Here is a 22,488-nt window from a genome sequence, read left to right as displayed (position 1 = left end):
AGGCCTAGTTTAGTCTTGTAGTTTTTTGTGTAGTCTTGTTAGGGTTGAGAGTTGTTGATCATCATTCTTATAGTGTCCTAAGTCTTTTCCAGTTGTTGGTTGGCATTTAGAGACTTTAGTTGGTCAGCGTATTCAGATGTGGATTGAAGGTTGATGATTTATTCATCTAATCTCAATGTCTTATTATGAGAGGACGTGATTGCGGTATATGTCCATTGCCATTGGGTCCTTTTCCCTTTCTCACACTCCCCTTTATCGTTTTAGAGGGTGAGTGTTTACATTGTTAGCCTTCTACTGTTGTCACTTGGTTGTGCAATGGTGAGGTCATGTAGATGTTCCTACATGTGGTTTTCCTTATGACACTTGTGTGCACATTGTCCTGCTAGTGTGACATGTGTTATATCTTTGGCATTGAAGTTGTTAAGATTTATGGAATGTTTCAAAAGAAAATTGTCCCATGTTTTCTTGGCTTTTTTCCTTGAGGCTTCCTTGATGGGGCATTATAGCCAACCTCTTAATTTAGAAATTGTATTGTAAATTGATCCCACATTTATATAGAGTTTCTATGCTTGACATTCTACACACCATAGTTTTTGTCAAACAAATTAGGCCATCAACAATAATAATTGTGAATCATTCAATTTTATTGAATTTGACAACCGTCTTATTTTATAAAAATGCTTATGATGCATTGTTAGGTGGGGATGTTGATAGAAGCCAAAATTGAGCATAATTGGAAAAATAGTACCCTCTATTGAAAATAATTGGATGAAACATATAATTGATTTTAGTGATCAAACAATTTGTGAACTAACAACTTATTTAGATTCATCAAATTTGGCTTCCAAAGAAGGCTAGCCAGAGAAAAGTGATGAAGGCCCCATGGATCCAAATGTTAAGGATTCTTGGAGTCACATCCATGCTTTGAAGAAGAAACAAACTCCTTAAATGGCTTGTTCTAATGACAACCAAAAGACTACGAAGTACTCAAGCTTGATTGCAACTTTATTGATATGATATATTAAATGAAGGAGAGCAAGTAGGACTTGAGAAGAAGTTAAAAGTGCAAGTTTGGATGCTTTCATGTTGTTAAACTAACATTCCTTTCTGAAATTGAAGAGTATAGATAGGAGATGCAAAGTTGGATGGCTGATCCAAATGAAGAAACTGCTATTGTGGAGGTGAATCATAGATTAGATGGAAGTTTGGAGCTGATATTGTTTATTGATGATTGAAATCTTGTACTAAAAGTAATGACATTTAGCATATTCATGGACTACAAGAATGTCTTTTTATGGACATGCAACATCTTGAAAGAAATATCTCTAGAAATGTGTTCATAAGGATTTGCTTAATACAAGTGGCTCAAAGTGTGGAGAAGACTAAGAGGAATGAACCAAAGCTTTACAGACAACTTAGAAAGAAATTGATAAGATGTTCAAAGCAAGGAGTACTTTCTATTACGATAATAGATAGTTTCTATTATCTTTGTTTAGTATCTAATGGTTATCTATTTTAGTCTTTTGTAAATATTAGAATGTTTCTAATATTTAGTTAGTTGTAGTTATCTGTTGGCTTTTGTCAACTTTCTTTTAGCTAGAATAGAATATTTCTATTCTTTACGATCTTATCCTAAGGAAACATCGCTTTATTCTTTTGTATATATAGACCTCTCAGTCTTTGTTAATAACAAACAAATATTTTCCAATTATTTCGTAATATGGTATCAAAGCCAACACTCAAATTGTTTTAAAAAAATAAATATAATTTCTTGGTTGAAATTATCTGCCTTTTATTTTTGAAATTATTTACATGCATATTTGCTTTCAACTCTCTCTATAATCTGACTAGGGTTTTCGTTCTGAGAGGTTTGAATCCGTTGACTTCTAGTTCGGTTATGCAACCCATTTCTGTCTAGATCCGTCAGTTTTTTCTGCACATTTTTGCCATTTCTTATGGTTTTTTTTGCAGTAGTTCCGTTTTTGTTCAAAACCCTTCTTTTCGGGTTCGGAATTTTTTTTCCTAATTCCAGATTCTTGTTGGGTTTTTTGAGAGCTCAATTATGTTGGTAACAGATTTTTATGGGAGCCTCGGTTTTTGTGCCTCAGTTTTCGAGCCAGCCAATCTAGAAATCAACTACATATTCTTTCTGGGTTTTTCGAGCTCTTTTCCGGGTCACCCTTCAAAATTTTTGGGTCTCTACTTTTTGAGGGTTGCATGTACTTGCATGTTGTTTGCATGTGTTGCTTTACCATGCAAAGTCTCTTGTTTTGCCTCCCTTAAAAATTCTGGTGGGTTTCATAATATTTTTCCTCGAAAAGATAAAAAAAATTCTGATGGATTTTCATATTTTTATCCCTAAATTTTTTTTATGGGTTTCTATAAATTTTCCATTAAAAATTTCTGATTCTGTAATTCGCAAAGTTGTGTGGGATTCCTTTGTGGGTTTGTAATTTTTTCCTCAAAAATTATCTATTGGGTTTTACCATTTTTCCTATAAAAAAATGAAGCTTTGTATTGTTGGGTTTTGATTATTTTTTCACCTAAAAAATCATGGCTTTTTGCGGTTTGTTTTGGATCATTTTGCTCATTTGCAAAGTTTTGGAGCATTATCCAAAGTACCATCAACAGTCTTCTCAGCAAACATCCTTTGGTCCAGATTCAGAAGGTTCTTGGAAGAAAAACATTCAATGCAATTATTACCACAAGTTTGGGCACATGAAGGTTGAATGTCGAACGCGCTTAGTTGCCCTATCTAAGCAATCTGGTTCGCAGCCTGCATCAAATAGTGCAGAGCACCTTGAGCAGACATAATTTGCCTTTTATGCTTTTTGACAGCTTCGTGCTCTGGATAGATTATTAGAATGTTTCTAATATTTAGTTGTAGTTATCTGTTAGCTTTCTTCAACTTTCTTTTAGCTAGAATAGAATATTTTTATTCTTTACGATCGTTGCCTAAGGAAACATCGCTTTATTCTTTTGTATATATAGACCTCTTGGTCTCTGTTAATAACAAGCAAATATTTTCCAATTACTTCGTAATATTTTCATAGTGGACATGAGTGATTAATTGTCTCCCATAGTTGTTTCCCTTAAAAAAGCCCAAAAAGATAAGGATATGTGGTGATTTAAGTATGAATATGGTTACGATCGAGGACCCATTTCACTTTCCATTGATAGGTTTCATACTTGAAAATGTAGCAAGATACAAAATTTACCCATTTATGGATGACAGGACTAGATACAATCGGATAAGCATAGTTGAGGAAGATAAGACCATTTTTAGAGTGGAAGATGGAGTTTATGCTTACAACTAAACATGTTAAGACTTCATAATGCTCTAGCTACATTATGGAGAACCATCTTTAAATATTTGAAAAGATGCGAGGCAGTCTAAAATCTTTCATTAATGATTGGTCTATCTATATTGTTCTACAATGACCAAGAAACTCACCTTAAGGCATTGAGTAAGTGCATGCAACAATTTAGAACACCAAAATTGGCACAAAACGCGAAGTAGTGTGGACTCATAGTTCTACAAGGAAAATTCTTGGCTGCATTGTTTGTGTTGTAGGATCAAAGATAGAACTTGATAAATTACAAGTGATTGTAGAGATCCAAGCTCCAAAGGCATAATGAGGATAAGATCATGCTTGGGCCATGTCAATGATTATTGACCTTAAATCTTTTGCCTAAGTTTTACATCGATGTAGCAACACTAGAGGGAGTTTTTTTTCATGTGGCTAGACAAGCAGGAACAAACACATAAGGAAATTAATGTACACCTTATAAGTTTAGTTATGGTTGATGACATGTTTTCCAAGAGCACATTTGAGACCCTCAAGGTAGTTCATGAAGTTGCAAAGTTATCAACTCTATTACTTAGAAGTTTGAATGCTACAAATTTTTATTTATTTTTTATATGATAAGATAGCTTTTGGATTCAATTATGTATAATTTTCTAATTGATGTTTCAAATTACACTTACTAATCCACCATCAGGGACTTTCCTCTTCTTGATGATAGATTGTTGAGTGTAATTGAAAACATTGATTAGAAATGATATACATAGGGACCCCAATAACAATCTTATCAAATACCAAATGCACTATGGAAAACTCATGCCTACTTTCTATTTGTTATCAAAAGTTTTATCAATTTTAATTTTTGAAACAATAATATTTCATTTTATGTGACAACTTGTGGTTAGGTTCTTTGCTTGGTGCATGAGGGAAAGATTCAATGGGTTATCTTTGTAAGGGACTATATAAGACCAAGGAGACCATTGAATATCGCCATGGGAGAAACAAAATCAAATGATTTTGTTTCCATAGAATTGATTGGAGGTAGGACAAGAAGTTTCACTAACAAATAAATGAAATGTCGGTCATTTGAAACCTAAATTTTTATTCTTTGACTTCTTTAAGGAAAATGAGGAGGCTATGAATGGTGCATACACATATGTATAGATAGAGAGAGAGAGAGCTAACACTTGATGAAACTCTTTGAGATACAATTCTCGATGGAATGCTAATTTACTATGGTTTGAAGGAAGCTCCTTTTCTTGCCTTAATGCATTAAAAAAAGAATGACTATCAAAAACAAATAGTCCAATATATAGACATTTAGGGAAGGGCCCAACGCCACCTCAAGCGTTTTGATGAGCTAGGGAGATTAATTGAGTAAAAGGGAACTAAAGCTGACTATGAATGCAAATAACCAAAATGGAAATAACTCTATGGTATTAAGCGATTTTTTTTAGATTACTGGAAATGAAAGAGTAAACCACGGAGACGAATTGGCGGGCTTTTTTAGCTCAAATGTCCAAGACACCTACGTGGATTCAAGATGCTTGTGCGGATCATGTGCACCCTATATGAAAAGGGTACATAGCGTTGAATTTAGAACTAGAATCACATAGCATCAGTATATAGAAAAATCAGAACAGCATATGAAGAAAAGACACATGTATTTATCTTGGGAAAACCCTTCCTCTTGAAGGGGAAAAACCCAGCCACACAACAAAGATAGTTCCTTTATTAATGTCTCAAAATAAGTACAATATCACATGTACAACTTCTTGTGTACAACTTCATTCTTACAACTTCATGTATACATGATACAAGAAGCTCCAATATATAGATTGGAAACTTTAATTATTTGAATACAATATATCATAGTTGCCCATGATAGTTGCCCACTATGATAGTTGCCCACTATCAGCACTAAGGCTTATCTTCAATGCTGTCCACTACATCATAGTTGCCCACTATCAGCACTAAGGCTTATCTTCAATACTGTCTACTACATCATAGTTGCCCACTATATCATAGCTGGTCACTACCACTATGATAATTGCCCATTAAGATAGATGCCCACTATCATCTTATGGTGGGTTTCATCTATAATAAGCATGTTATATTTGATGCTTAGATCTCTTTCAAAGCTGTAGTTTCAACACTCTCTCTCAGCAAGAAAGAGATCTTCGAATAACTGCCTCAGAGCAAATGCACTAAGCTGCAAGTAGTCAGAGTTAGTTCATAATCTCATAATCTCAATATGCATCATGTCATATAAAAGAATTCACCATAGCTGCTCTGCATAAGTTAAGAATATTCATAATATAATTTCATTCACCATAGCTACTCCTAGAGGGTGAAAATTTAAAGCAAGTACAATTTAACCGGCAAGTGTTATTCATCATAGCTACTCCTAGATGAAACAACAAAACACTTATGAAAGTTAGTCATGGAATCACACATGTGTCTTCCATCATGGATGCTCCCAAAATGTCGAACAAACTCAACTTCTCCCAGAGAAGAACATAGCATCACCTTGCCTTCTCGCAGAGGGTAATTCCACCTTACCTACTTGTAGAGGGTGGATTGAGGACTTTCACCTTATTCTCCTCCCAGAGAAGAATGTATTATCACCATGCCTACTCGCAGCGGGTGATTCCACCTTACCTACGCGCAAAGGGTGGATTGAGGACTTTCACCTCATTCTCCTCCCAGAGAAGAATGTATTATCACCATGCCTACTCATAGTGGGTGATTCCACCTTACCTACCTATAGAGGGTGGATTGAGGACTTCCACCTCATTCTCCTCTCAGAGAAGAATGTATTATCACTATGCCGACTCGTAGTGGATGATTCCACCTTAGCTACCTGCAGAGGGTGGATTGAGAACTTTCACCTCATTCTCCTCCTAGAGGAGAATGTATTATCACCATGCCTACTCACAGTGTGTGATTCCACCTTACCTACCCATAGAGGGTGGATTGAGGACTTCCACCTCGAACTTCTCTCACAGAGAAGAACCCATTCTCGAGGGATAGCACCTTGAACTTCCCTTAATAGTGACAACAAACTTAACACTTTGATCATTATGACAAATCAAAGTTGATTCCAATGTTTGACCAAACAACTAGCATTAGCTGTCACACTGCTACACTAGCTAGTTGATCTTAGCAAAAGGTTTTGACACTCTCCCTCTGCTAATCAAGCTCCCTCTGAATCTTACTTCCTCCTCTTAGAATTATTTGAACATAGTGACAAACTGTATAGATTCTTCCTAAATACAAATTGCAGCAAATACCATGTTGAATTTGTATGCAAATAACATCCACTGACTTTGCAACAGCCCAATAATCAACTACAAACAGCCAACATGCTGCAACTGCAAATGAATGTGACAGTAAGACAGTCACATGACTGCAACACCAAGCATGCAGCTTCTTAGAAAAAAACAGCTTGTTATAATTTGGCATATCAACAACAGCTGCTGAATACTTGGTTCACTTCGAGTACATTGTTGACTTCCAACATCTCATACCATGACATTTATTTAAAGTTACAAATCAGTCCTATGACTGCAAGTTGTCTTCATACTTCAACATACTTGACTCCTCACAAGATGCAAGAGCTTTTCCTTCCTCTCAAGCTTCTTGATTTGATCCTGTCCAACGAGAAATTAGTAATAGTTCACAGTATTAATCTGTCTTTAAAACAAACATATGAATCAATGCTTACAACAAAATGATTCACAATTCCCAATAGTCAAAACCATTGTATGTGATTATAATTCAAGTTATAAACTTAAAATTACTTATCTCTTAATCCCATGCTTCTTCTAGAATTCAATGGCACTATTCTGGTTCAAGATTGTTTCTCAAACCTGGCTCTGATACCTTGTTGAATTTAGAACCAGAATCACATAGCATCAGTATATAGAAAAATCAGAGCAACATATGAAGAGGGAAAACCCTTCCTCTTGAAGGGGAAAAACCCAGCCACACAAAAAAGATAGTTCCTTTATTAATATCTCAAAATAAGTACAATGTCACATGTACAACTTCTTGTGTACAACTTCACTCTTACAACTTCATGTATACATGATACAAGAAACTCCAATATATTGATTGGAAACTTTAATTATTTGAATACAATATATCATTGTTGCCCACTATGATAGTTGCCCACTATCAGCACTAAGGCTCATCTTCAATGCTGTCCACTACATCATAGTGGCCCACTATATCATAGTTGGTCACTACCACTATGATAATTGCCCATTATGATAGATGCACACTATCATCTTATGGTGGGTTTCATCTATAATAAGCATGTTATATTTGATGCTTCAAAGCTGTTGTTTCAACCCATAGATCCCTGCCAGGAAGGTTGTAAATAAATAGAAGTGACAAGGAATGAAACACAAGCTAAAAAGTAAATGATCTGAAGACAATGGATAAGAAAGGATATCTCACAACCCTTTGGATAAAGCTCCCGATACATCACTTCAATCCACTCCTTGAACCTGCACACATGATAATGAGAAAAAGGTATATAGGATGTTTATTTAAGAGGCTTGTTGAAGTCAGATCCCCATTTTGGTGTTTCCACCTCCACGGACAACCAAATAGATAGATTTGCTAATCAATTATCCAATGAATGATAAATAACCATGGATGGAGGGGGAAATGCTCAAGATACCAAGGTTTCCTAAGATGACTGCCCTTTGAAGCCAAGAAGTTGAAGCTTGGTGGATTGAAGGCAAGAACAAGCTTGTGTGCAACAGAAGGTGATGGAGTAGTGAAGCCAAGTGAATAATGAGCTGTATGATATGCCAAGAATGGTGAAGGAGTTCTTTTGAATGACCGAAGAGTTGCCAAGAGAGACCAAGGAGTAGTCCAAATGAAGGTGAGCTGATTCTTGATGTCGTCAGTGGGAGGGTAACGCTTCAATAACCACCTTTGGCTTGCATATTGATGAGATGCGCTGCGTAGATGTCCATGCAAAATACACGTTATATTTCAAATAGTCCACATGGTCAGGAATCCAGATAAAGGAGATGAGTACTAGGCAAGTGGGGTGAAGCAAAGGCTTAGGTGAAAATTTGATTCGGCTAAAATGAAGGCACCCTACGGTGAAGAATTGTGCGAGGTGCAATTTAGGATCTTACATGGAGTTAATTATAGTAGTATAGATAGTAGATTACAAGTGTGGTTATAGCTAGCTTAGAAAATTTCACATGTTATATAGTGGGAGGATTATGGTACAAAAAAAACAGAATCGTCAAAGCCATGCCATCTGCATTTGTTGCAGTTTATAATATTTTGAGGTGTGACTACTGTCAGAACATTTTTGTGTCTACTTACATAGAGAAGCATAACAGGTAAACCCAAAAGTGATTTAGTGACCTTGTTCCGTGCAAATCAACTTTCTATTTTGAGTCAAAGATGTGGAGGGGAAGGAGATTTGTGATGCGAGTGACTTGAATGGTATTGGTCTATGTTATAGCTGGACTGCTGAGAATGTGGAACTTGTGTCAATTATTGATTACTGATTTGGAGAATGAGGCATTAGAAGAGGCAGTCCCAGAAAAAATGTATTGCATTGGATGATGATGTAATTGAAGATAGTATTGTTCCTGAGAGCTAATCTTTACTGCCCAATTGAAGAATGCAGTCAATGAGGAGCTTTAATTGAAGAAGAAATTTGTAAAATATTTAATAGACTTATTATAACTTTCTATCATGATGATTAATTACCAATCATATATGAACATTATAATGTGTGTTTTACTCCTTTTTGGTACAAATCTAACTGGAGATCTACCTATGCCTTTTCACATTCAATACTGTGCATGTTATTTAAATCTATTTTATGGCTTTATGTATATTTCTATTATGCTGAATTTTTGCATAACCCCGATTCCCCATCAAAATTTGGCCTAGTAATGTTTTTGCCAAGATCAAGGTTTTGAACTATGGTTCTAAAAATGAATTTTCACATTGAACAACTTTGTGTTTCTTTAAAAGATTATATATGCGAGTGTATTCCTCTAACTTTCCAAAGGAAGTTTGACATAAGTATAATTGTGTTTATTAGATGATTTGGCATGAAGTGGTCTATATTAAAAGATCACAGAAATCCAAGAATTTAAATGCCAAACTACAATTTGAAATGTTTCCGGTGTCAATAATTGTTTGCTTTTATCTTGGCAATTTGGCTGACGAAAAACCAGCCCTGCTCACTCTGTTAGCTTCAGATTTGCATACTAATCACTTTCTTTATGATTATCATACATACTGCTTTGTTACTAAAGGGGTTTATTGTAAGGAAAACTGTCAGAGCACAATGTTGTATCATCAGAATGATAAATTTATCCCTTCCTTTTAACTGTTATAACTGTCACACTGTTCCATTGAAATTGAGAAAGTATGGCATAGTTTTGTTACTTTGTAGATTTGTTTTTGTAATGCAATTTTGAGACAATTCATCTTTTGGAGAGCGCTGCTTTAACAATCATCTGGCTGTGCAGGTCGCAGATTGTGACAGGAAGGAATTCACAGACCAGAAGAGAATTGAGATGACTGTTTCAGAATACATAGAGTATTGGCGTAGTCTTGATCCAGAAAGGCATGACATGAAGAGAGATGGTTCATCCTTGCTTTATTTGAAGGACTGGCATTTTGTAAAGGTTGTAGTTAAGATGGAAAATGATTTTAAGAAGTTATAATGTTTGTTTTGGCTATTTTTTACAGAAACAGTCTGTAAGATAAGTGATTGCATTCTTGACACCCAACAGGCTTTTATATGTATTAGGTTTGTTTGAATCCTTCGTAAGAATAACTATGGCCTTTATTTTCATAAAATCTGAAGGACAATGACATAAAGAACCAATAAAAAATGCTGATCATACTCACATGTTGATTCTTTTGCAAAGAGGGCCTGCTGTTCTAATTTTTGGAGGACAGTCTATAGATGTTTCAAATGACCTTCGCAAGTCTTGCTGTAAATTAGAATATCATAAAAGAAACTAATACAAATTTCCTTGGTTGATTGCTGAAAACATTGCTCACACATGACTAGAAGGTAGTAGGTATATTTGTCAAGCTGAAGATGTAACTAAGAATTCAAAGAGTCCAAAGTGACGCTTGAATGTTGTCTTATGTACATCCACAACCCTGACAGGAATTTGATGGTAGCTCGATAAAAAATGTCCTTGAGAAATACACAGCTTCATTAAATTCATCAATGAGCTCATCTGTCTTGGGAATGTGATACTTGTTTTTGATGGTCTTCTTGTTTAAAGTGCCATAATCAATATACATTCACATGTTGCCATCCTTTTCTTCACAAGAGCTATGGATGAGGCAAATGGGTTAGAATTGGGCTTGACATTACTTGTCTCCAAGAGGCCTTAAATGGTCTATTCAATCTCTGTTTGGTACAATCTTGGAAGGTTAGAATTGGGCTTGATGTTACTTGTCTACAAGAGGCCTTTAATGGCCTATTCAATCTCTGTTTTGTACAATCTTGTGAGGTGATAATAAGTGGTCATGACAGGCATAGAGCTTAGTTTATCTCTATGGTACACTAGAACTCTCTATCAGGTGTTGGTCTTGTAGGCAAGTAACTAAGCACTGCACCATGCTCAAACAAAATATTTTGAATATCAACTTTCTGAGCACCTGGCTTACTTGTGGATAAATTTATGGGTATAAACAACAACTTATTACCCAAGCAACTTGTTCTTTGTCGAATGTCCTCTCCAGTTTTTTAGCTCTAACCACTGCCATTTTTTCTTCATAAATTCTCTTACGCATCATGTCCTTTTCCATGGATTTAAACTTCAGCTCCATGGTTTGATATTTTAATGAAAATCTGCCAAGGGGGTGCAACCATTGCACTCTGAAGACCATGTTAGTTTCCCTTGAATCCACAACATAGATATCATCACATGTTTTATCTATCCCATGACAAAACTTTGAGTTGTCAGATTGTTTTTGTGTATGGAATGGTGAATCCATTAACAACAATGACATTGAATCCTTTAAAAAACATAGCTTTTGGTTCTCTTTTTACCATCAAACCTTAACTAATGAAGTTATAAGTTGCTCCCAGTAATTTGCTATCTGGATAACACTCCTTGAACTTTGGATGCATGAAATTCAGGTACTTTTGCAATAGCTGGAATGGAACTTTAGTCTGCGCCTTCGTCCTCCATATTCTCTTACTCATGTACTCTATGGCTGGTTGGGATGCAAGTTTTTCAAATTTGGTTCATTGTTAGATATTACATCAATATAATGGACATACCATTGAAAAAACATTTATCAATAGAATTCCATGGCTCCTTGTAGGAAAAACATAGCTTCCTTTGTTTGAGTTCATTTTTGGTGTGTTCTTCTACCATAGTCATTGTAAGTGCTTGAGGTGTGTCTTCTTGGATGCGAATATGATTCCCCACTTTGAGGATTTTATTAATGGTGGCAAAAAGTGGGTGTGTTAGCTGGGAACTTGTTTATCCTTTGTAGCATCTATGATTCAAGTGTAAGAGTCCTCTTGATGATCTACTAGAGAGATGCTGGATCAAAATTCTTTAACCAGGGTTTTGAGAGGTTCAACAAAATGCTCAAGAAAATGAATAGTGATTCACTTTTTTGAAACATTAGGCATCATCATTAAGAGCCTCTAAAGATCTGTCACATAATTGTCTGCTAAATTGCCTTGCCTAAATTTTGTTGTTTACCGTACAGGTAAAGTAAATGAACGCATACAGACAATGAACACGAACAGCAGAATTATATTCGCAATAGTAGATTAATGATGATTTACAATGATCCCAGACGGGATATAAATACTACTGCCGCACCTTCCCGAAGGAGTCCGTCGGCCACAATTATTCTATCCGCTACAAACTATTTACCGACGATGTCGGCTACAACATACAAAAACACCGCCGGATCGTCGGCTAAACACCGTCGAACTAAAACACCGCCGGACCGTCGGCTAACACCATCCCCCCAAAAAAAACAGTCGTCTCCTGACGACTAACAAAATTAGGAGACAACTTACAAACCACAGAAGGAACTAGAGAGAAAGGGGCGTCCCCAAAGTGTGCTGCTGGCGACGTAACTCATACACTTGCTCTGTCCTGATGCGGAGATCTGTCTAAATCTGAGAATTAACTTCGACGGCCTCCTTTAGAAGAAGTGCCACGTCCATGGCCTGTGTCCTGGCTAACTACATCTCGTGCTCAACCGCATCCTTATCTCGAACCGCAGCCTTCGTACCCTGCTTAGCCACGTCCTTCTCCTGCACTGCTGCTGCCAAATCTGCCAGTAGTGCTGCCTGCTCTGTGGCCCAAGCTGCCTGCTGGTGGGCCAAGTCGGTGGCTAGCTTCTGTCTAGCCTCAGTCTCTGTTGCCAATGATCTCTCTGCTGCAACCCTGTTAGCCTCCGCCTGCTGACGCCCATAGTAAACATCTTTGTACAGTCCCACAATCTCATGTGCCAGCTTCATCATAGGGGTGTCACTGGGTCCCAACTCCGGCTCAGTGGCCCAATCTGCCAACATCTCAGCTGTCTCTGTTGCCGGCCAGCCCCTGTCTATAAAGCAAGTCTGAAATCGTCGAGGACAAATCCCACGGATATATGCTCTGATCAAGTGCCACTCCCGCCGCCGAGTTAGGGCCTGAATCACCACATCGTGGCCCTTCTTCAATGCAGATTTCATATTCCTGATGTAATCCCAGCACCTGTCTTCATCTGACCCATAGTCCTCCTTGGCGAAGGCCTCTAATGACCATTCCGCATCACTGTTTTCCTCCTCATCAACGGGAGCCATGCCCACATCCGGTGCCGCCTTCTCGGCTGTTCCTTCTCGGCTGTTGGCACGACCATGGCATGTGGCATTCCCTTCTCCTGAAGCTGAAGCTCTGGTACCGTTGGCCATGTTCCTGAATGCCTAGGAGACTGAATGGACGGACCCTGCTTGGCAGGAGTGAGTCGAAACTGCTGCCTTAGAAACTCACTAGCTCTATCCATCACCTCCGGTTGGTCGACCTGCGCAAGCTCCATGTTCATCTCCGGTACTGGCTGGGCTGACTCGGCCTCTGCTAAAAAAGATGATGAAAGGGTGACCACTGCATCACAATCAATGACCTCCAACCGAACCTGCGGCTCAGATTGTGGCGGTGGCAACTGTGCTCTCGGTGTGACTGCGACGGTGACATCTGCTGGTGCAGCTGGTATAGGTAAAGTAAATGAACGCATACAGACAATGAACACGAACAGCAGAATTATATTCGCAATAGTAGATTAATGATGATTTACAATGATCCCAGACGGGATATAAATACTATCGCCGAACCTTCCCGAAGGAGTCCGTCGGCCACAATTATTCTATCCGCTACAAACTATTTACCGACGATGTCGGCTACAACATACAAAAACACCGCCGGACCGTTGGCTAAACACCGCCGGACTAAAACACCGCTGGACCGTCGGCTAACATTTGTCAAGTATTTGAAATGGATCTTGGGATTCCCCCTTTCAAGTCTATTGTTCAACCTCTAGTTGAATTCTTCAGGCATGGCACTATAGCTGTGACTTTGGGGATTACACCATGCTACCACCATTCATGGGCTACTCCTAGGTGAAGGGTAGCAAATTTGACACTTCCTCATGCATCACCTAACAGAGAAATAAGCTTTATAGTTTTGGTTCCAAGAATTCGCTAAGCACTCATCGACCCATCAAATAAAGGAATTGAGGGCTTCCCTAAATGGTGCTAGATATCTGCATCAGTCTAGTTTTGATTTGTTTGCCTCTTGATCCTAGGCCTATTCTTTATCCCCAAAGAGCAAAAATCTATAAAAGACATTTGAGCACAAGTTTTGTCACTTAGTTCTTTATATTTAGTATGAAGGGCTGCCAAATCATCATCATGTTGATTGCTAATCTATTGACTATCCCCATGGTTGCTCCATCTCTTTCTACACAAGGTAGCTTTGGGTAGCTAAAACCATTGGCAACTGCAAATGCCTAGATAAAAGAGTCTCTTTAATTTGCATCTATTTCTCCTGGAATGGGTCTTCTGCTTGATCAAGGGTTTACTTTGGTTTTCTTTGCTTTTTTTTTCTTCTGATGCCTAGTCCTCCTTTCTGTAGGAATCATTAGAAACTCGTTATACACCATAGCTTGGCAAGATGGCTTCTATAATACCACTTTAATGACCCTTAACTAAAATATTTATAGAAATAAGTCCGACTCGGAATTACGCAATGAAAATCAACATTCATACAAGATACAGATATAAAATTCCCACATAAACTAAAGAAATATACATATAAATGGGTTGAAAATAGAGCATTTCATTCAAATGATTAAGATCTAATCCTACAAACACTAGCGAAAAGTCATGACTTCGATGATCATATAGATATTTTGAGAGTGACAAGCTTTTGAAATACTCAATATTGCTGTAGACCTCTTAGTTGATGTTTTGATGCAAACTTCAAATTGAGCTACCCTTTAGAAACCAAAGGGATTTCATCCTTTGTTCTTGAAATCCAAGGAATCTGTTCTTAGATCCAATAGCTGAATACAAATGCTTAAACTAGGGTGACTAATTGATAGTGATAATGAAGGATGATCCAAACTGTTGAAATTACCCACCTTGAAAAGTTGAATGTTATGCTTCCACAATTAAGGGAGTTATAGGTTTGGGATTGGAGTTTTGTGATACTTTGATATTGATGAGGAAATAAGGAATGTATAAAGAAGTCTGCAATCCAAGGCTAGAAAATGACTTTTAAATCTTGCATTTTGGATAAAAAGCATTATAGAGATAGTAGTGCATGTGTGCTAGGGACCAAGATTAGTAGCACGGGTGCTAGTGTTCAGGTAGACACAATTATCAAACATAGGGGATACAAATCTTGATAATAGAGGAGATTTTGCATTGATTGACTTGGCATACATGTGATGGGTTTTTGGCCTAGAAATGAGAAAAATAGACCCAATATTGAGTAGATTGGGTGGAAACCAAAACAAGTACAAAATTATAGAACGATTTTGATAAGTATGCAATTGTTTACTCTATACAATCAAGAATCGCTCAAGTAAAAACAAAGTAAATAGTGTTGGATGTTGAAAGAGATTCCTGATAGGAATTGGTGTTGGTTATGTTTGGCATAATTTTTTTTGTCATTGATGTCAACATATTTGTCTATCAGACAATGCCCCTCTTCATGAACAGTGTAGAGAGAAATTCGGTATAGACCCAGTTTGTTGAACCTGAGCTTGCGAACCTTATGGAACGATGATTGGTGAGTCTACATGCTATATTTGCCATCGTATGTGTTTCTGAGTTGATTTGGAGAAGTTATAGAAGTTTTGTTGAAGACTGGTTACAAACAATATTTACTGAGAACTATTTCAGATAGAGGTGCGATATACTCTTCGGTGAGTTTTAGTAGAATATAATTTTGATCTGCAATTTTGGATACATCATGAAGACTCGGATTTGTATCTACTTTCGTATTTGTTTGAGGATTGAAGACTTGGAAGTCAGTTATCACATTGGATGATAAAAGGGAAATAATTTCCCGATCGACTTTGTCAGGAAACATTTTGATTGGATTATTATGATTAATTATTGGTTAATAGTGTGTTGTTTGATATTGTTATGTATTCTATATGTGTTCTAGCTGACACTTATGGAATACCATTGGTTGATGTAATTTATTTTGTAATTAGGTTTCATAGAGCTGACCTAATACATTTTAGAGACTTGTGTAAAGGAGTTAATTCATTTGTGAATTTGAATGCAATAAAGGGTATGGTATGGTGTGTGAGTCTGTGATATGATGAGAAGCTAATTATGTAAATTTGGATAAGAGATAGAGATCAAAGTTGATTGAGAAGAGGCATGAGTGGAATCTAATAAAGTGCTTCAAAGGAACTGTTTTGGCATAGTTGATGCATTCAGTCAGCTCATCTCAGTGGACTGTTGTAATATCCTTTCTTTGGGGACATTAGATCAAAGTTGATTGAGAAGAGGCATGAGTGGAATCTAATAAAGTGCTTTAAAGGAACTGTTTTGGCATAGTTGATGCATTCAGTCAGCTCATCTCAATGGATTGTTGTAATATCCTTTCTTTGGGGACATTAGAATTATTAAGAAGGAACGAATTTACAATATTAAATTTGACTATGTAAGCTGGAGATTTATTATTAAAGGTCAAATTAATATTCCTTGTGGTCACAAGAGGACGAGGAGGAATAAGACAATTTATCAGAGAGAAGTTGAATAGTCACAAGGAATAGGACGAAAACCAGAGAGGAGCCGAAGAGTCTTGGTTTGTGTATCAAAGCGGAAAGAGGCTCATTGTTGGGCATGCTTGGTTTTATTATTTAGTTTAGTTTTCTCTCTTGTGAGAGTCTTAGAAAACTTCAACTTTCAGCTAGTTGGAGGACGTAGGCCCTCGTGCTAGCAGATAGTGGACGCAAACCCATTGTCCCAGGAAACATCAGTTCAGCTGTTGCATTTGTGCTTATAGGTTCTTATTCTAGCATTCCAATTTGACTGTTAAATCTGTATTTAGGATTGGGTTTTTGTACTAGTTATTGTATTGCTGTTGTATAATGCAGTAACATTTGTGCAGAGTTGTATAGAAGTTTCTAGTTTTAACATTAGAAGTCTATAATGCATTTCTATATGCCTGGAATTCTGAAAATTATTCTGAAAGGAACTGGTTATTAATTTGTGAAGAATCTTCTGGTTTAAACATCGTATTTTATTCCAATTGCTTATGTCTGAGTTTGAATATTATAATTAAGAAGAAGCTGGTTAAACATCTGTTGGCTATTGTATTGGATTCGTTTGTGCTGGAATACATTTGCAAGGTTTTAGTTTGGATTATTTTGTTTATAAGAGAATTCAACAAATATCCTATTAGGGATATTACAACTGTTCTCCACTAATTGGATTATTGCCTGTTGTAAGAGTGTAGTGAGTTGTAGGCTAGTGCTTGAATGCATTTGCATTCTTCATCTACCTTTAGCAGGGTATTATATGTGCTAGTACACCATCAAGTTGATTTGATCACCACTATGGTTTTTCCCCTAATAGGGGTTTCAAGAAAAATAAATTGTGTTATGTGTTATGGTGTTATTTTTTTTGCATTCTCTAAGTTTTCAAATCTGATATATGGTGAATGGTTTAATGTTTTAATTCCGTCACAACAAATTCACCCCCCCTCTCACTCAATTGTTTGTTGTGAATTTCTATTCCTAATAATTGGTAATAGAGCTATTTGATCCTCTTTTCGAAGCTTAATATGCTTGAGGAGATCTGCAATGGCCTTTAAGAAGGAAAGTCCAAAGTTTGATGGAACTAACTATGCACAATGGAAAGAAAGAATGATTACACACTTGATTTGCATGGGAATAGAGCATTGGAACATTGCAAAGGATCCCTATCAAATTTCAGATCTTGATAATGCAGATGGAGCACAAATGAAGAAATTTTATTGTAACATGATTGCTAAGGAAACCTTGCTTAGTGTCCTAGCTGATACTGAATAAACAGATGTGATGGCACATGATACTGCTCATGAGATAGAAAATCGACAAACTCTGAAAGGAAAGTTGGAATCTATGAGTATGAGTGAAGATGAAACTGTTGACAATTTGGCTAAGGAAATATGTTAGGGTTCTCATTTATGGCAACATATGACTTATTTTGAGAAGGCATAATGAAAGAATAAGGTTAAAGTGAATTATTCAGAAAATTGTCTAAGCACATATTAGCAGAACAATGCACAATCAACTTATTTTGTTTAGCACAGTTTACTGGAAGTACTTGGGCTTATGCGCACTTACAAGAAGGACATGATGTATATCATACGTGGGTAAAGGCACTTAAAGTTTCGAAATGTGCAGACGAAGTTATTGCAGTTTTTCCAGGTACAGGTTAACATAACAGAACAAAGTTAAAGACAAAATAAAGGTATTTTGCCTAAGGAATTATTTGGGTTTATCAAAACAATTACTTGATAATGTAGGGACGACATTCTAGATGTTAACCCTAATGTGGCAAAAGATAATTCAAAGATTTAACAAAGTATGAAGTAGCTTGGTCGACAGGATGAAAGATTTTGGTATAACGAAAGAACAATTTGTTTTAGTGAAGTGTGGCATTGTATTGTAATGATATAATATTTGAATGCACACTTTGTATGATCAATATAGATGCAAATTTGATGTTAGTATAGAGCAGTACAATTGTATGATCAGTTTTGAAGAAGGAACCAAAAGGCACATCAGATATTGAAGATATCAGCACTGTATAAAGGTTTTTGTATCCATCTCTATTGATAACATTGTAAAATTGTATTTGCTTGTTTGAGCAATGGGCTCTTCTAGCATACTTTTGTATTGTAATATCAACTCCCAACAGGGTTAATGCTTCTAACAAGGCCTAGCCCTCTAACAAGGACGGATACACTATACGGATGTAATAGAATCCTAACAGGGTGAATATCTTTCATAAGATACTTTTGATTAGTGGATCATTTTGCGGGTACCATCCCCACTGAGGTTTTCCCTAGTTAACAAATAATGATGTTATGAGTTGCATTGTGTTATGGTTATGTTTACTTTTCATTTTGATCATATATGCAAGTTTAAAGATTGTTAATAATATCTGTGGTTGGGAAAAAGTTTGTTGAGCATAGATTCGTCCCCCTCTCGGTATTCCCTATTATTAACAATTTGTAACATAGCTTAGTTAGCCATAGGAGGCCTAGCGGGTTGAGTAAGATCTCTATGGATATAGATCAATTACAAAAGAATCTTGAGGAAGCTCTTAAGGAACTTGATATAGTTACAGAGGAAAGAAACAAATTGAAGATCAAACTTAGAGATGCATAAGATTTCATTCAGAAACTGAAAGAGTAGATTGAATCATTTGAATTAAAGAAGAAAGAGCCAAATGATCAAATCAAGGATAGTGAAGCAGTTTGAAGAGAATGAAATTCTGAGACATGAGCTTGAAATTACAAACTTGAAGATAAGCATGATGGAAGATGAGAAGAAAAGTCAGTCAGATTTGAGATCTAAGAATGCAAATCTGAAATCCAAACTTAACAAGGTGACATCTGAACTTGAGACAACAGAATTACAATATACAGAACTTGAGAAGTACAATACTATAGTTAAAGGATAACTTCCACAAACACAGAAACATCTTGAGAAGTTATATTCAAGCACTGAGAAGCTTGATGAGCAAATTATGACACAAAGACCTATTGAAGAGAAAATAGGAATCAGATATGTTGAAGGAGAATCATCTAAAGGATCTGAAGTTACTGAGGAACAAGATCTAGTGAATCAACAATCTAATCAGCAAGAAGATCTGAACAAAGAAGTATCTAATCAACTTGAACATCTAGAGAAGTAAAGAAATAATTCAATGGAAGATGCTTTGCGTGACATGAAGGACTACACAGGTAAGTATGGGTAGAAAAGACAAAAAGTACATCAGAAAAAAAGATGAAATCAGTAATTATAGTCAAGAACCCCTTATCAACTTAAGCCATCATATTAATTAAGGAAACAAGGGATAATTTACCAAAAATTCATTAGACCCTTATTGGTAACATAAAATTTTGTGCACTTGAGAGAAGCATGAAAATGTTGTTAGGAAGCTACACTAGCGCATAAGGATATATATTTGTATGTGATCACAAGAAGGAAATCTAGCCTATTGGATTAAGTATCAACTTTTTGAGTTGTGCCTACTCAAACAGTTAATTCAAACAAATTTTGGTTGATTTAAGGGTTGAAATTGATTATTTTGACACCATTTGATCAATTGGAGATTGCAAGGAGTTAGCAAAGAGATTAAAAGGCGATTTGGAGCTTTTGAGCAACAAATTGAACAGATTTTTGACAAAGCCCTAAATTTGCGATTTAAAAGGTATTTTTTGATCGCAAGGTTAATTACAGAAGGGAATTTGAAACTAAATATTGCTGAAATGGATCCTTCACTAGTTCATGATATTTTGGAGAAACCTAGGCATAAATTTAAGAGAAACCCTATTGCACCTTTGGAAGATGACCTTGATGAAGCATTTTCACAAATACCAGATGAAGTTTTGATTATGGAAGACTTTAGGGCATACAATCATTGCAAGTTTGAAACCATAGGAGACTCAGACATAATTAGTGAGTTTGATAATGTTTATAAGGAAGACAAGACATTTAAAGGTTTTGAGCATTGTAACGAGACTAGGACTCGGCAAGGGTAACTTGACTTGTGACCCGGCTCGGACTCGGAAATGACTTGGCAGTGACTCGGCGAAGTGAAAAAACCTCGAAATTTTGAGATTTTTTAGGATTTAAAGAACATTCCATGCACCCATCATTGAATAAAGCGTAAAGACACAATAACATCATTAAATAGAAGATAATTTGATCATAATGCACATACTTAAAGTTAAAACTTAAAACTTAAAAGTCAAACATACATCGATTACATAAGTACAATACTACAAAGGTAAATTGCTAAATACTATATTACTAGTAATTAAAGTTTAAAGTTTAACTTTAAATAGTAGCTGAAGCCTGAAGGAAATATTATAAAAGTAAAACATAGAATCATATATAAAATGATAAATCTATGCAATCCATCAAAATGTATATGTAATATGTATTATGTGTTATGAAATCCAACACATCAAGATTCAATGAATCAATAGTCATCATCAAATGTTCCAAATTTTGATCATATATTAAGTTAAACAAAAAGTTAAAACAAGACTATAAGTCTACAGCTATGGCTCCTAGTCAGAGTCCTCATCATCATCCTCATCCTCATCGTCATCCTCATCGTCATCATCATCGTCGTCGTCATCCTCATCCTCTTCCTCATCCTCATCCCCAACCTCAGCCTCAACCTTAGGTTCAGTATAATCTCTAAAATGCCTCTTAGTAAGGTGTCTAATGTAGGTCCTGGATGTCTGAGTAGCCATAGCATCAGCCTGTGAGGTGCCTCTAGGATCAACTGCAGTCTCTGCCTCCGCCAGTGACTGTGAGGTGCCACTAGGAACGACTAGAGCTCTTTGTTCCTTTGCTGCCACAGCCTCAGCCTCAGCCTCAGCCTCAGCCTGGCCCTCTCTATCTGCCTGGTCAAGCCACTGTATGTCCTCATCATCAAAGACAGGATCAATAGCCTCAGTGATCCGCTTAGACTCTGGATCAACCTCCTCTAGAGTAATCGGAGAGGTGTCACTATCCAAAATCTCCCTGATCCTAATGCGCAGGTTGTAATGCACAAAGACTAGCCTATTCATTTTCTGCACAGACAACCTGTTACGCCTCTTCGAGTGGATGTGCTCGAATATGCTCCAGTTGCGCTCACATCCAGAAGTGCTACTTGGCTGGCTCAAAATGTGGATGGCGATTTGTTGAAGGTTTTTGGTTGAAGGCCCAAACATTTGCCAACATCTATCTGAATTTTGAAAAAAGGAAAACAAAAAAATATTAGTCTCATTTCAAAATTTGAACTTTAAAGTTTAAAGCTAGAAATTTACAAACTAGATTGTATAAGGCTTAAGCTGCAATTTTTACCTGGCTGCAATTTTGTACGACCTTCTTTACAAATTTGACTTGAAAAAATGGCCCCTGATGCATTATTATAGGCATCCATCTCAAGCGATATATCTGTGGGATTAGGGGACATCTTCGATATCACTGTGTATAGGCCACTAAGAACCTCATCCACCTTGAAATCATCACGGAAACCGTATGCCGGATTGAGGTAATAGGCTGCTGTGTGGATGGGCTTATGAAGCTGATTTTGCCATCTCCCATCAATTATGTCCCAAATAGGGCCATAGTTTTCCTCAACTTCTACATATTTGGCCTTAATAACCTCCTTGACCCTATCCATGCCCTCATAAATGTAGCCCATAGAGGGCTTCTCGCCATCAACAACTCGTAGGAGGGCTACAAGGGGCTTAGTGATCTACAAAACAATTAAATAGAATGTTGCAGAAAAACCAAAACTTGCAAATTGCTCTTATTCCAGCTTCATGTACCTCCTTATTCCAGCCCAAGCTCTCAAGTGAGGGTTGTGCACTAGGAGTGGTACGCGGTACAAAAAAATTGTCCACCCTAGATTTTGATT

General features: G+C 36.7%; 1 protein-coding gene across 1 annotated transcript in view; it reads left to right on the top strand.

The window, feature by feature from the left end:
• LOC149561401 (arginine-specific demethylase JMJ20-like) overlaps positions 1–22,488 on the top strand; it is a 163,605-nt gene that overhangs the window by 49,137 nt on the left and 91,980 nt on the right. The window contains exon 2 of the mRNA XM_089825129.1: positions 9,827–9,985. Coding sequence (XP_089681255.1) covers positions 9,827–9,985 — 159 coding nt within the window. The remainder of the gene's footprint in view (positions 1–9,826; positions 9,986–22,488) is intronic.

Source organism: Cupressus sempervirens, chromosome 4 (genome assembly GCF_028749045.1).
Source record: "Cupressus sempervirens isolate cs-2001-9-10 chromosome 4, ASM2874904v1, whole genome shotgun sequence".
NCBI lineage: Eukaryota > Viridiplantae > Streptophyta > Pinopsida > Cupressales > Cupressaceae > Cupressus > Cupressus sempervirens.
This window is presented reverse-complemented; position numbering and strand designations above follow the sequence as displayed.